The 13599-nt window shown below is 32.2% G+C and overlaps 1 protein-coding gene across 3 annotated transcripts in view; it reads left to right on the forward strand.

Annotated features, from left to right (window-relative positions):
* Nucleotides 1–13599, forward strand: part of RTKN2 (rhotekin 2) — a 100845-nt gene that overhangs the window by 35075 nt on the left and 52171 nt on the right. For 2 of the 3 annotated variants that reach the window (XM_043476865.1, XM_043476867.1), the window contains 3 exons: nucleotides 4877–4930; nucleotides 6155–6272; nucleotides 8716–8910. In XM_043476865.1, the coding sequence (XP_043332800.1) occupies nucleotides 4877–4930; nucleotides 6155–6272; nucleotides 8716–8910 (367 nt within the window). The remainder of the gene's footprint in view (nucleotides 1–4876; nucleotides 4931–6154; nucleotides 6273–8715; nucleotides 8911–13599) is intronic. The other variant, XM_043476866.1, reaches the window with a different exon arrangement.

Here is a 13599-nt window from a genome sequence, read left to right on the forward strand (position 1 = left end):
TACATTCCCACCAGCTGTGTAGGAGTGTTCCCTTTACTCCACACTGCCTCTGGTGCTTATTATTTGTAGACATTTTAGTGATGGCCATCCTGTCCAGTCTGAGATAGTACTTCACTGGTCAGATAATTTTTATAGTTCTGACATACATTTCTCTAATAAAAAGTGATGTTTGAGCATCTTTTAATGCACATGTTGGTCATCTATATGTCTTCTTTGGAGGAATGTCTGTTTAGATTTTCTGCCCATTTTCTGATTGAGTTGTTTAGCTTTTTTGTTACTGAGTTGTATGAGCTATTTGTGTATTTTGGAAATTAAACTCTTGTTGGTCATATCATTTACAAATGCTTTCTCCCAGTCTGTAGGTTGCCTTTTCTTTTCTTTTTTTTTTTTTATGATTTCCTTTGCTGTGCAAAAGCTTAAAGTTTGATTAGGCCCCATTTGTTTATTTTTTTGCTTTTACTTCTACTTCTTTGGGAGACTGACCTAAGATAACATTGGTACTATATATGTCAGAGAATGTTCTGCCTATGTTCTTTTCTAGGAGTTTTATGGTGTCCTGTTTTATATTTAAGTCTGTAAGCCATTTCTAGTTTATTTTTATATATGGTGTGAAGGGAGTATTCTAATTTCTTTGATTTACATGTAGCTGTCCATTTTCCCACCATCAGTTGTTGAAGAGACTTTTCTCCATTTTATATTCTTACCTCCTTTGTTGAAAATTAATTGACCATAGGTGTGTGGGTTTATTTTTGGACTCTCTTCTATTACGCTAATCCATATGTCTGTTTTTGTCCCAGTGCCGTCCTGTTTTTGTCTGTAACTTTGAAGTATCATCTGAATCTGGAAGGTTTATGCCTCCAGCTTTGTTCTTTTTCCTCAGGATTGCTTTGGCAATTCTGGGTCTTTTATGGTCCTATATAAATTTTCGGGTTTTTCTAGTTTTGTGTAAAATGATGGGTAATTTGACAGGGCTTGTCTTAAATATGTAGATTGCTTTGGATGGTATGGCCATTTTAATGCTATAAATTATAATTCAAGAGCATGGTGTACCTTTTCACTTCTTTAAGTCATCTTTAATTTCCTTTATCAGTATTTTTATAATTCTCAGCATTTAAGTTACCTCCTTGGTCAGGTTTATTTCTAAATATTTTTATTTTTTTGGTGTAATTTTAAAAGCACCTGTTTTGAACTTTCCCTTTCTGATATTTCATTGTTAATTGTAGAGAAATACAACAGATTTCTGTATGTTAATTTTGTATCCTGCTACCTTGCTGAATTCGTTTGTTAGTTCTAATGTTTTTGGGTGGAGTCTTTTAAGGTTCTGTCTGTGTAGTATCCTGTCTTCTGCATATAATGACAATTTTACCTCTTTCCTTCCAATTTGGATATCTTGTATTTCTTTTTGTTGTGGTTGTCTGATTGTTGTGGCTAGGACTTCCAATGCTATGTTGAATAGAAGTGGTGGTGGAATTTCCTGACAGTTCAGTGGTTAAGTCTCAGTGCTTTCACTGCCATGGACTTGGGTTTAATCCCTGGTTGGGGAACTAAGATCCCACAAGCCATGAGGTGCAGAAAAAAAAACAAAAAAAAACTAAGTGGTGAAAGTGGGTTGCATTGTCTTGTTCTAGAATTTAGTGGGAAGGCTTTCAACTTTTCGTTGTTGAATATTATGTTGGCTATAGATTTATCATAAATAGGTTTTTATTATGTCGAGATATGTTCCCACTGCCGTGGTAAGAGTTTTTTTTTTCTTTAATCATAAATGGATGTTGAATTTTATCAGGTGTTTTTTCTGCACCCATTGAGATAGATGATTATGTGCTTTTGTCCTTTGGTTGATGTGGTGTATCACATTGATTGATTTGCATATGTTGAACCATCATTGTGACCCTGGGGTAAATCCAGCTTGATGATGGTGTATGATCTTTTTTATGTGTTATTCGATTTGGTTTGTTAGTATTTTGTTGAGAGATTTTGGATCTGTGTTTATCAAGGATGTGCTCTGTGCTTAGTCACTCAGTTGTGTCTGACTCCTTTTCCATGGGATTCTCTAAGCAAGAATACTAGAGTGGGCAGCCATTCCCTTCTCCAGGGGATCTTCTCAACCCAAGGGTTGAACCTGGGTCTGCTGTATTGTAGGCAGACTCTTTACCATCAGAGCCATTTTGTTGAGAATTTTTGGATCTATATTTATCAAAGTTATTGGCCTGTAATTTTCTCTTTTGATAGTGTCTTTGTCTGATTTTGATATAAGGGTGATGGTGGCTTCATGGAATGACTTTGGAAGTGTTCCCTCCTCTTCAGTCTTTTGGTAGAGTTTGAGAAGGATCAGTGTAAGTTCTTTGTATGTTTGTTAGAATTCCCCAGTGAAGCCATCCAGTCCTGGATTTTTTTTTGTGGGGAGTTTTTATTTTGTTTTTTATGGATTCTGTTTCACTTCTGGGAAAGATTGAAGGCAAAAGGAGAAGAGGGTGGCAGAAGATGAGATGGTTAGATAGCATCACCGACTCAATGGACACAAATTTGAGCAAACTCCAGGAGATAGTGATAACGGAGGAGCCTGGCGTGCTGCAGTCCATGGGATTGCAAAGAGTAGGACGACAACAGCAGCAGCAGATGTCACTTCTAGTGATTGAGCTCTTCAAATTATGTTTCTTCATGATTCCATTTTGGTGGACTGTATGTTTTTGGAAGTTGCCTATTTCTTTCAGGTTGTCCAGTTTGTTGGCATATAATTGTGCATAATGTTCTCTTACGGGTTTCTGTGTTTCTGCAGTATCTGTTATTTCTCCTCTTTCATTTCTTGTTTTTTTATTTGGGTCCTCTTTCTCAGTGAGCCTGACCAGAGATTTGTTGATTTTGTTTACCCTTTCAAAAAAACAGCTCTTGGTTTTATTGATTTTTTTCCCCTACAGTTTTAAAATATCTATTTTATATATTTCCTCTTTGATATTTATTGTTTTCTTCCTTCTGCTGACATTAGGTTTTGTTTGTTCTTCCTTTTCTAATATTTTCAGGTGGTAGATGAGGTTGTTCATTTGAAATCTTTGTTTTTTTGAGGAAGGTCTGTATTGCTGCATGCTATAGATTTTGTATGGTTGTGTTTTCACAGTTAAACTTAATTGATATTTTGAGGACATTATATTAAAAAAATCCGGAATATACATTCTTTTCAAGTGCATATGCAGCATTCTCTATGATAGACACACATACTTGGATACAAAACAAGCCTCAACAAATTTAAGAGGATGGAAATTTTTTCAAGCATCTTTTCTATGCACAATGGCATGAAACTGGAAGTAAACCACACAAAGAAACAAGAAAAAACAATTAGATGGAGACTAAACAACATGATACTAAAAGACTAATGGGTTGATGATGAAATCAAAGAGGAAATAAAAAAAAATCTCATTTGAGATAAATGACAGTGAAAACACAACCATATATTGGTAGATATGTTTTCAAAATTATTGTTGGATGAGATATATGTAAAGTGTTTGGTTTGAACAAGAAGAACTCAATAGAATAATGTTTTATTTTTCTCACGTTTTGATAAAAATTAGTGCTAAAGCAGCAGTGGGAAGAGCACTCATACCTGGTTAGGAAGCATAGAAATAGAGTAATAGAAAGCTTTTCTAGAAAGGAAATTGGAAATAGGAGCTAAGAACCTTAGAAAGAATTCTAAACAAAATCGTAGACAAAAGATCATGGAATCTAAAAGTGAAGCACACCATAAAGTAGCCAAATAGCTTATGTTCATAAAGAATTATAATTATTTGAAAGTGGAATAATAAATAGGTATGAAAAAATAGGCACATAAACTTCCAAAGTGTAATAGGGAAATGTTTTAAACAGAAATTTTCCACAAAATTTGGGAATTTGTACTCTTGAGTACAAAATTAAAACTAACTTCACTTTACCATTGAGATTTCTACTGTGCTGTATTATGCTATAATTGCTCATCTTAATCTATTTGGTAAAATCTTAATTCTCAAACTTTGAAAATATGCAGATAGCATAAGAATGTCAAAGGAAAGTTGGTACTCCATGATGTTAACCTGGTATTAAAAGTAAAAGGAGGAATGGAGGAAACTAGGAAGAACCAATGTTGACTGTTTGAAAGCTCTAGGTTAATTTCTGGAATAAATTTGTTATTTATTAAACTTAGAATTTGAAGAATATGTGAATGAGAGAAATATGTTTAGATCACTTTTAGAATATAGGCCCTTTCTTGGCCTGAAAGAAGTAATACATTCCTCTTTTTAGTTTTATTTCTTAAGGAAAATGCTACAGTTTGTAGCATGAATATACAAAGATCTGCAAATTCTTTTGTAGACAAGTTAAATCTTCCTAATGGAAAGATCTTGGATTTGTTTGTCTAGAGTTGGGTCTCTTCCAGAAACCAGTAATCTTATATAAGTCACTTAATTTTTTTCATCTTTAAAGTTTACATAGTGGATAAAAGTTCGTTCTAAAGTCATTTCTACCTCTACTGTTCTATGATTTTGAAATTTATTTAACTACATTTGCTGCTACTGCTTATCCAAAATATAAATTCAACACTAGGTTACCCAAATTTTGTTATTTCAAAAGCATAAATCACAAAAATTTTATAACAAAAGCTCATTATAGGTGCTACTTAGTAAATTAATTTCTTAAGTAATACTTGGTGAGGTTTAAATAGGTGTAACAGATTTTATATTCCTAGTCTAAGCTACATTTAAGAGAAAATATTACTATGTTAGTATATTTAACAATAAATAAATACTGGCTTTAGTGGTCAGAATCCATTATGGAATACAGAGGTTTATTTTACTCTAAGAAATGAAATTTGCCAAAATTATTCCTTGTCTTTTCTTTTCCGCCTCCATTATAGATGTTCGTATACCACTAATGTGGAAAGACTCTGATCACTTCAGCAATAAAGAACGTATGTATGATTTTGATTGTAATTGACGTATTTTCTTTAGTATGTAGTAAATTTGAGATAATTGGGGGAAGAAGCTGTTTCCACACTGAAATAAATGTCATTTGACAGAATAAGCACAATCTTATTGATAGGAACCTGTGCAAGGATGCCAACAGGTAATAGAGAAGGAAATTGTGAAACAAAAGGAGATGTTTGAGTGAAAGTAAAGGCCACATTATTTGACCAGAAATATTGGAGATATTTTTTTTGCCTTGTTCTCTTCCTTCAGATTATTTAATGGGATATAAGAGAAAAAGATTTTTAGCTTGATCTAATTTTTCTTCCCCTTCAGCATTTTATGGTTTTATATAGTCTTAGCAAATCCATGCATGGCTTGGGTCATGGAAATTAACCTCAAATGATTTGTAGCTGTTAGAGGCAATGCAGAAAAGTTATGACAATCCTTTATCTTTCTTGTCTATTATGATAGCTTTGTTCCTCATACTTTGAGCCTGAATCATATTGAGCATAATTAGTTTTATATGAAAAATACAAAATCAGGTTAGTATATTTGTTATTCATTTAAGAACTATAATTTAGTTTATAAAGGAATACATGTGGGAATTAAGTGTATCTTTCTGATTACTATAGAGAATTAAGTTTATCTGAAGAGCTCCATTTTCTCAGTAATGAGGATTTAGTCTTTTAATCACCAAATGCTTTAAAAATATATAGATATATTAATTTAGAAGGTCCAGAAGCTATGGTTTTTGTGTTCACATCTCTACTTTTTTTTGTTTTTGTAGTTTCCCCCCTCTCTGTTTGGTGGAAAATGTTTTGTTGTTAATGTGTCTGCTCCTAACCTCTTAAAATAGAAAACTTATTTTTATTAAGTATATTTGGAAGCCAAAATGACAGGGGTAATAGTATATATGTAGTGCAAAATTTGCTATTAATTAAAGCTTAAGGAGTTTCCTAGGAATAAATTTATGAGTTTGGTGGTTACTTTAGGCCTATATTTTTAACTTTATTTTTTGATACTCAGTTGTATTTTAGTTGAGCAAGCAATTAATATATACTAACAAAACAGTTTCAATAAAAAATTAAAGGATTACAGTGTACAATGTGTGAAAATAAGAATCTATTAACAAATATTTAGGCTATTTTTTTCATTTTCAAGTAGATTTTGACGTAAAATAGGCATGATTTATCACGAGTCATTGTTTTAATATTTTTCTTCTCTAGGATCACAGCACTATGCCATTTTTTGTTTATTCAAAATGGGAGCTGAAGTTTTTGATACTGAGATGGTAATTGTGGATAAAACAATCACAGATATATGTTTTGAAAATGTGACCATATTGTAAGTATTTTTTTAATCTTAATTGAAGGAAAAGAACCTAAAATTCTACCCTTTTCAGAGGAAGGCAAAATTATTGACTTATTTTTGAAGCATTAAAATCTTTAACTGTTCAAATTGATTTTGAACGTTGCATTATTTAAAAGCCATTTCTGGATTTGAAATTTTTCTAATGTCAAATAAAGTGGAAATCATATAATATTTGTAGTAAAACTATGAATACAATGGCATATCATTACAACGTGATTTTATATAGAGTGAGTTTGAGCATAAAACAGATTCTTACATCTCATATAGGAGATTTACTTACAGAAATACTAAAATAGTGTAACAACTTTATTAGATAGTTCTGAAATATGTACTGTAGGAAAACAACTTTAGTAAAATTTCAAGATGTTCTTTTTCTTATGGTGCACTTCTTTCATGTACTCCAAAACAGTAAAAACTTGTGTGATCCTCAGGGCCATTTTTATTGCCCCTGCCCTTTTACAGGCTTATTTTATTGTGGTCATAATATAGAATCAGAAAGAACTCCTCCGGTAGCCATAGAAATCATTTTTAACTAATATAAGTTTTTCCTGGCATTTTTTTCTTTTGGCCTTAAATCAGTATGTGATTTATATTTCTTACAGGGTTTCAAAGACAGTATCTTCGTATTGAAATACTAGTAACTACTTATCAATTAAAATGAAATCAACATATATGTTTTTTCCAATCTTTAGTTATGGAACTATACACAGTTGAGTTTGAAAGGACTAGTTTTGCCACTCATGTAGCATTAAAAAAAGAACTATTGCAACCATGTTTTGGGGCTTTGGTCCACTGTCCCCTAAGTAATTGTGCAACACAGAAAATAAAGTACATTTTTTTGTGTAATTAGTAGTGTGGGCCATCTTATAAGCTCTGTTGAACCAAAGGAATTTACTTAGGATCCCCCAAATATTGCCAAATGTTTACATAATGGAGACTAAAAAATTAATTTTTATTATTTATCTAAATATGTTTATTTCCATTATCAACTATTATAGAGCATTTTTTCATGGCAAAACTGTCCTGTTAATGGACTCCAACAATTTGCTTTTGTTTATTTTCACCACAAAGAAAAAAATGATCATTTTTTTCACAGAATAGTGCAAGTTCCTTGGGAAGACAGCTCATGATTTATAACTTTTTAATAATTCTGTAAGTGTTTCAAATTGTTCTAAAAATAACTGCTCACAAATGTTCTAAATGTTGTTTTAAAATGTGCTTTTTGTTATGATTGTTTTAATAAGTATTCAGTATTTATGAATCCCTGGTTTTTCTCTAAATATTGACATTTGTTAGTCATTACCAGGAATACTGTATGTTTAAAAGTTGCCAAGTAATAAACTATAAAAGTATTTCAAATCCAATTATTCCTTGGATTTATTCAAACTATAGATTGGCTATTTAAATCTTAAAAAGTCTATGCTGTGTATTTAAAATCTCTGAGACTGATGGATCTTCCTTTACAGGCAAAATCTGCTGATGGACCTCTTTTGCAATTTTAAGTATATTTTATTAGCAGTAATATCACCACAGTCTTTTATAGTAAAGAGAGTTCATTGTGTCTGAGAAAGAACAAAGCCAGTCTTGACATTGCAGATTTTCTGCATATTGTTTTAATACATACTGAATATATTTTATGCTAGATTAAGAATACAAAGATTACCAAGACTTCACTCCACCTCAAGGAGTTCATGCCTTGAAGTCTCTCTCCCTCTCTCTCTTTTTTAAGATTGGTAATATTTATATTTATGCTGGGTGCTAATGCACAGAGTTTATTTGTTGTAGCATTGTGCATTTTTACAGATACATCTAATGTTTTGTGAAGTATATCTCTTTATATTCGTTTGTTTTTTCCTGTATAACCAAATAGTGAATTGTTAGTTATTAGGTACAAAGGTGGAGCAGGAAGGAGGGGCACATTGTTGAGTGGACTGTAAGCACTTTATGAAAAAGACATGAAAACTAAAGGTTTCAGCAGAAGAAACCTTTTATTTAATTTTCTTTCCTTTTTGTTTTCATATCTTTTTCCTTTTGAGGAATGGTCATTTCAGGAAATCACACATATAATGTAAATGCCTTAAAATAATTTTATTAAGGAACTGAAAAAGAACAATAGCATTGGCAACAAAACAACCAGGGCATTTTATTCTTTTTCTTTAAGTAATTTGCCTGAATATATTGTTTACACTGAGTTAAAATTGCCCTACTTTAGCAGCTGGTAGCTCTAGAAGTTGCAGTGACCCTCTCAGGTCATTTAGATACTAAATAAACTCAGGGAGATTCTGTCTCATTAATATATATTAACATAAACCTGTTCCAAATGCTGCTTTGAAAAGTTATGAAAACATCAGAGTGTGTTGTAATTTTATTTTCTCCTAAGTTAAATTTCTAACATTATGATTGCCCTTGTTTTTAGTAATGAAGCAGGGCCAGACTTTCAGATAAAGGTGGAAGTATATAGTTGCTGTGCAGAAGAATCTTCTATAACTAACACATCAAAAAAATTAGCTAAGAAACTGAAAACATCTATAAGCAAAGCTACAGGGAAAAAAATCAGTTCAGTGCTTCAAGAAGATCATGAAATGTGCTTGTCCTTCAGTTCTGCTATTTAGTAAGTTTTCTAATACAATATTTATAGAGACATAGTATAATTATGTATTTGTGACATTTTAGAGTATTGTATGTGGTGAATATGTTTACATGTTAAATGAGAAAAGACATCCTGGAGCAGTAACAAAACTTGGTTGTCTGACATTTACCCAGCCGAGGTGGTATGTTCCTTTGAAAGTAGAAAGTTCGGTGACAGTGTGTTTTTAGTGATTTGAAATTCCAAGATCTAGCAGAAAGATGAAATTTTTTTCTTGAAAAGGGACTAGCTATAAATCAAACTGTTTGCTCCGTATCAATCTACTATTGAATTTCTGAATATATGTCATGCTTTCAGTCTTACAGATTTTTAAAAATATTTTACTATAACAAAATCACATTACCATTATCACACCTAACAAAATAGAAAATTAGTCCTAAATATAATCTTATAACCATTCTTTGTTCAAATTGCCCCAATTCTGAAGTTCTGTTCTGATTTGTGCATATCAAGGTCCAAACAAGGTCTGTTACATTGCATTTACGTGAATCTTTTAAGTTTCTTTTAATCTTTAACAATTTTCTGTTTCTTTGCCATCATTTATTGAAGAAGCTAGATCTTGTAGATTTCCCATATTTTCAATTTATCTGATTACATCTTTGTGGTCTTTTTAAAACACTTTTTTCTATCCTCTGTGTTCCTGTAGCTTACAGTTAGATCTAGAGGACTGATTAGTTTCAGATTCTCTTTTAGGGCAATAATATTTCATATTGATTATATGTACTTTCTACTGTATCCCATTTGTAGGTCTTGTTTCACTTTCAGCTGTGTTAAAACTGATCAGTGGGTTCAGGTGTTGTTAGCCTGATACATCCATTGTCAAGTTCCCTATCAATGTTGTATCTAATAGTTTTAGCAGCTGTGACTGATCTTTATTACATTCAAGATTATAATTTAGTGGCTTTCTAAATTTGTCCTGTATTTATTTATTTTTCTATATGCAGTCATTTTTTAAAATTTATTTATTTTTAATTGAAGGATAATTGCTTTACAATATTGTGCATTTATTTTTAAATCTGGAATTCTCTCAAAGAATAACTTTCCTTCATGAACTCTATATAAATGCGAAAAATTGATGAGGGAAAAGGAGGAAAAAATACACTTGATTCTTTTATTTACCCAATTTTACTTTCTGAGCCATGAGGGAAGCCTTATTTATCCAATTTTAGAATAATAATTTGATATCCTTGCATGGAGGTGATTAGTGTTTTGTTTTATTTGAACTCCTGAAGTTTTATGTATTTGTGTTTCAATCTAATGCAGTTGTTATTCTCTTCGAAGCTAAATTGCCCCATCTTTGATCAATGGGAAACCTTTAAACCAACTCAGCATCTTTTTGACACAACCTAATCAGAGGAGCCTGGCAGTCTGCAGTCCGTAGGGTCGCAGAGTTGGACATGACTGAAGCGACTTAGCACACACACAACCTCTAATTAGCTTCTTTGTTTTGTGACCAGGGAAAATGTTCTGTGTTCATGTTTTATTTTTCAGCTCACACTTAGAATCACCACCTCTGCAAGGAGCCCTGGTTTCTTTCAGATACTTTCTTTAAACATTGTGTTTGTTGCTTTACAAGCAGTTTTATCTTTCTTTCTTAGGAAAACTGTTGTACAGGCAGCATTCCTAGAATTTCTTTGCATGTTGGCTCTTCACCATGTCAATAATTTTACTATAATTATAAAGCAAAATATTTTAGGTGTAGATCCTGTAGATCATATCAGTTATATTACATGTGAAAAATGCCTTGGGATTTTAGCATTGTGGCTTTCAGTTTATTTTGATTGAGACCATGAGTAAGAAATGCATTTTATATCATTACTGAATACACAGTACCATCAGCAGTCAGGTTTCATGAAACAATACTTAGCTCTTGCTATTTATAGTATAGCCATTAGACTCCTTTTTTTCTAGGTATCTTCAGTTTTTAAAAAATGCTGTTTATGAATCATTAAATTGATTTCATGATTCTTGACTGGGTCCCCTCTATTGAAGAAGATATAGATATTGAAGAAGAAGTCATAGAAGATATGTCTTTATAATATAAATGTTATTAAAAAGGAGGAAGGGAGACCCTTTAATTTTCCCTCTTTAGAATTTTAAGGCCAACTTAAAACTTTTCTAGATTAAGATTATATCAAGTATTTGCTAGAAAATGTTTTAATTCAACTGTAAGGTAATGAAACCATACTTTTTGATGAATAAATGAGCAATTATATTTATAGTTTGAAACATAGGTTTTAGAATTGAAAGAGACCTTAGAGATAATCACCAAATTCAATAGTTTTAAAATGTTTTTAAGCAGCAAAATTTTTATTTAGAAAATGACAGCATTAGTAGCGTCCTGAACAAGTTACATTATTTCCTGGGCCTCAGTTTTCTAATATGAAGGGTAAGGTTGCTTAGATACAATCATTTATTTTTAGAAGGCTCCTTAGATCACTTCTTGGCCTTTTGGCTACGATCAAGTATAGAAGTCTCTCCTTAGAGACATTTTAGAGTTTCCTGTACCTTTCAAGCATGTAAAAACAATAAGTGGGGTTTTCACACAGTTCAAAACTTCATGGTTTCAGTACTTGATTTTTTTATCCTGTCATTATTTGTGTGACCCAGAACCAATTAATATACTCTCTGGGTTTTTCTTTTTCCCTCTGTAAAAAGGGAATAATAATAATGGAATAATATTTAGCTCCATAGGATCATTATGAGATTCAGAAAGATAATTCATGAACTTGGTATGTTCTAAGCATTTAATGAATGTAGCTCTTACCATTATTGTTACTATTTTTACTGTTCTGCGATCAATGCTTTTTCTGAAAAATTTTATTTAAAAAATTCATGCTGAAGCACTACATGAAGAAACCGTCCTAGGATTATAAAATGTAGACAGGGTCTTCCCTGGTGGCTTAGTGGTAAAGAATCCACCTGCCAATGCAGAAGACACAGGTTTGATCCCTGGTTTGGGAGGATCCCACAGGCTGCAGAACAACTAAGCCCATGCACGAACCCACTTGCTACAAGTACTGCAGCTCGTGTGCCCCAGAGCCTGTGCTCCCCAACAAGAGAAGCCACTGCGGGCAACGAGAAGCCCACAAACCACAGTGAAGAGTGGTCCCCACGCACCACAACTAGAGAAGAGCCCACACAGCAACAAAGACCCAGCATAGCCAATAAATAAATAAAACTATATTTAAAAATGTAGACAAATTTTAAAATTTAAATACAATGATTATAATTTCATAGAAGATAATCTAAGTGATAGTATAACTTATATTTAACCTATACTCCTCTTCAATGCCTGGAAGTGTTTTTGAGAATAACATTATTGATATTAAGTTTTTTGTAACAGGGACTGACATGTTTGTCTTGAAGTGTTTATTCTTCTTTTCAGGTTTGTCATTCTATTTTGTTGTTGTTAGTCGCTAAGTCTTTTGTGTTAGTAGTAGCTAAGTTAGTGTTTGTTAGTAGCTAAGTCGCTAAGGCTTTTGTGATCCTGTGGACTGTAGCCCATCAGGCTTCTTTGTCCATGGGATTTCACAGGCAAGAATACTGGAGTGGGTTACCATTTCCTTCTCCAGGGAATCTTCATGACCCAGGGATAATTCTATTTGGTTTATACCTAAATCAAAATATCAGTTTTCCTTATCACCATTTCCCATGAAACTTGTATGGAATTTGCTTATTTATATCATTAAAGCTGATCAAAAGATAGGGTAAAACCTTTTATAGCATTTCACCTACTTGTATTCTTTTAATACCAGCATTTCTTTTGAGCTTTTGGTGTGAATGCTGAGTGTACCAAGTTAAACTCATAGTCCAGGACCAGTCTTACCTGATCCTTCCTTAACTGACCTCTTCAGCACCCTGGTTCCTACCAGGGTATTTCAGTAGCACCAGGTACTGCTATTTCAGAATAGCAGTAGTGATCAAAATGCCTAAAAGGTCAATTTTTATTTCTTTAATAGTGATTTAGTTGAATGAGAAGATTCCTAACATAGCTTTTAATTTTTAACCAAAATGGGCAAAATATATCTTCTCTAGTAATATGTCATGTGACCAAATATAGCTGTTCTTCCTTACAAAAGAGTATTTTTTTTTCAGACTTCCATCTAAGGTAGTCATTTATTTTTTCATAATGTTTTTGGAACCCTTGCTGCATCAAATGTTACAACAATTGGCCTATTTGTTAAAAAAAAAATGTAGCTGATTAAACTTTTGGGAACTCAATATTAGGGTTGGCTTAAAAGAATGAGTGTAATGTTTTAGTAAGAAAATGTTATCCTGACAAGAATGCTTTAAAAGTGAGATCATTGTTGATTTTGGAAGCATTGGCATTGTAATTAGTCATGGTTTAAAAATGAAGTAACTTGAAATATCATCATAAAGTATTGTTTGATCTGAAAGAAGACAGTGAACATTTTTGGTAATTCTTAGCATGCTCCCTGGTGTGATTCATTTATTCGTTTTATTTGTGGAATTTAGCTTATTGAAATTCCTGTAACTAGATTTTTCCCAGTGTTTCTAATAGCTGAATTAACTATTTTATGTACCTTGAGAACCAATTAGTACATTATTCTTTATTGTGTAAATATACATCATTTTAAACAATTATCTTGTGGAAACTAGTAAAATTGAGAGTGATTATTTACTTGACAG

The sequence above is a fragment of the Cervus canadensis genome, chromosome 8 (assembly GCF_019320065.1).
Source record: "Cervus canadensis isolate Bull #8, Minnesota chromosome 8, ASM1932006v1, whole genome shotgun sequence".
Classification (NCBI taxonomy): Eukaryota; Metazoa; Chordata; class Mammalia; order Artiodactyla; family Cervidae; genus Cervus; species Cervus canadensis.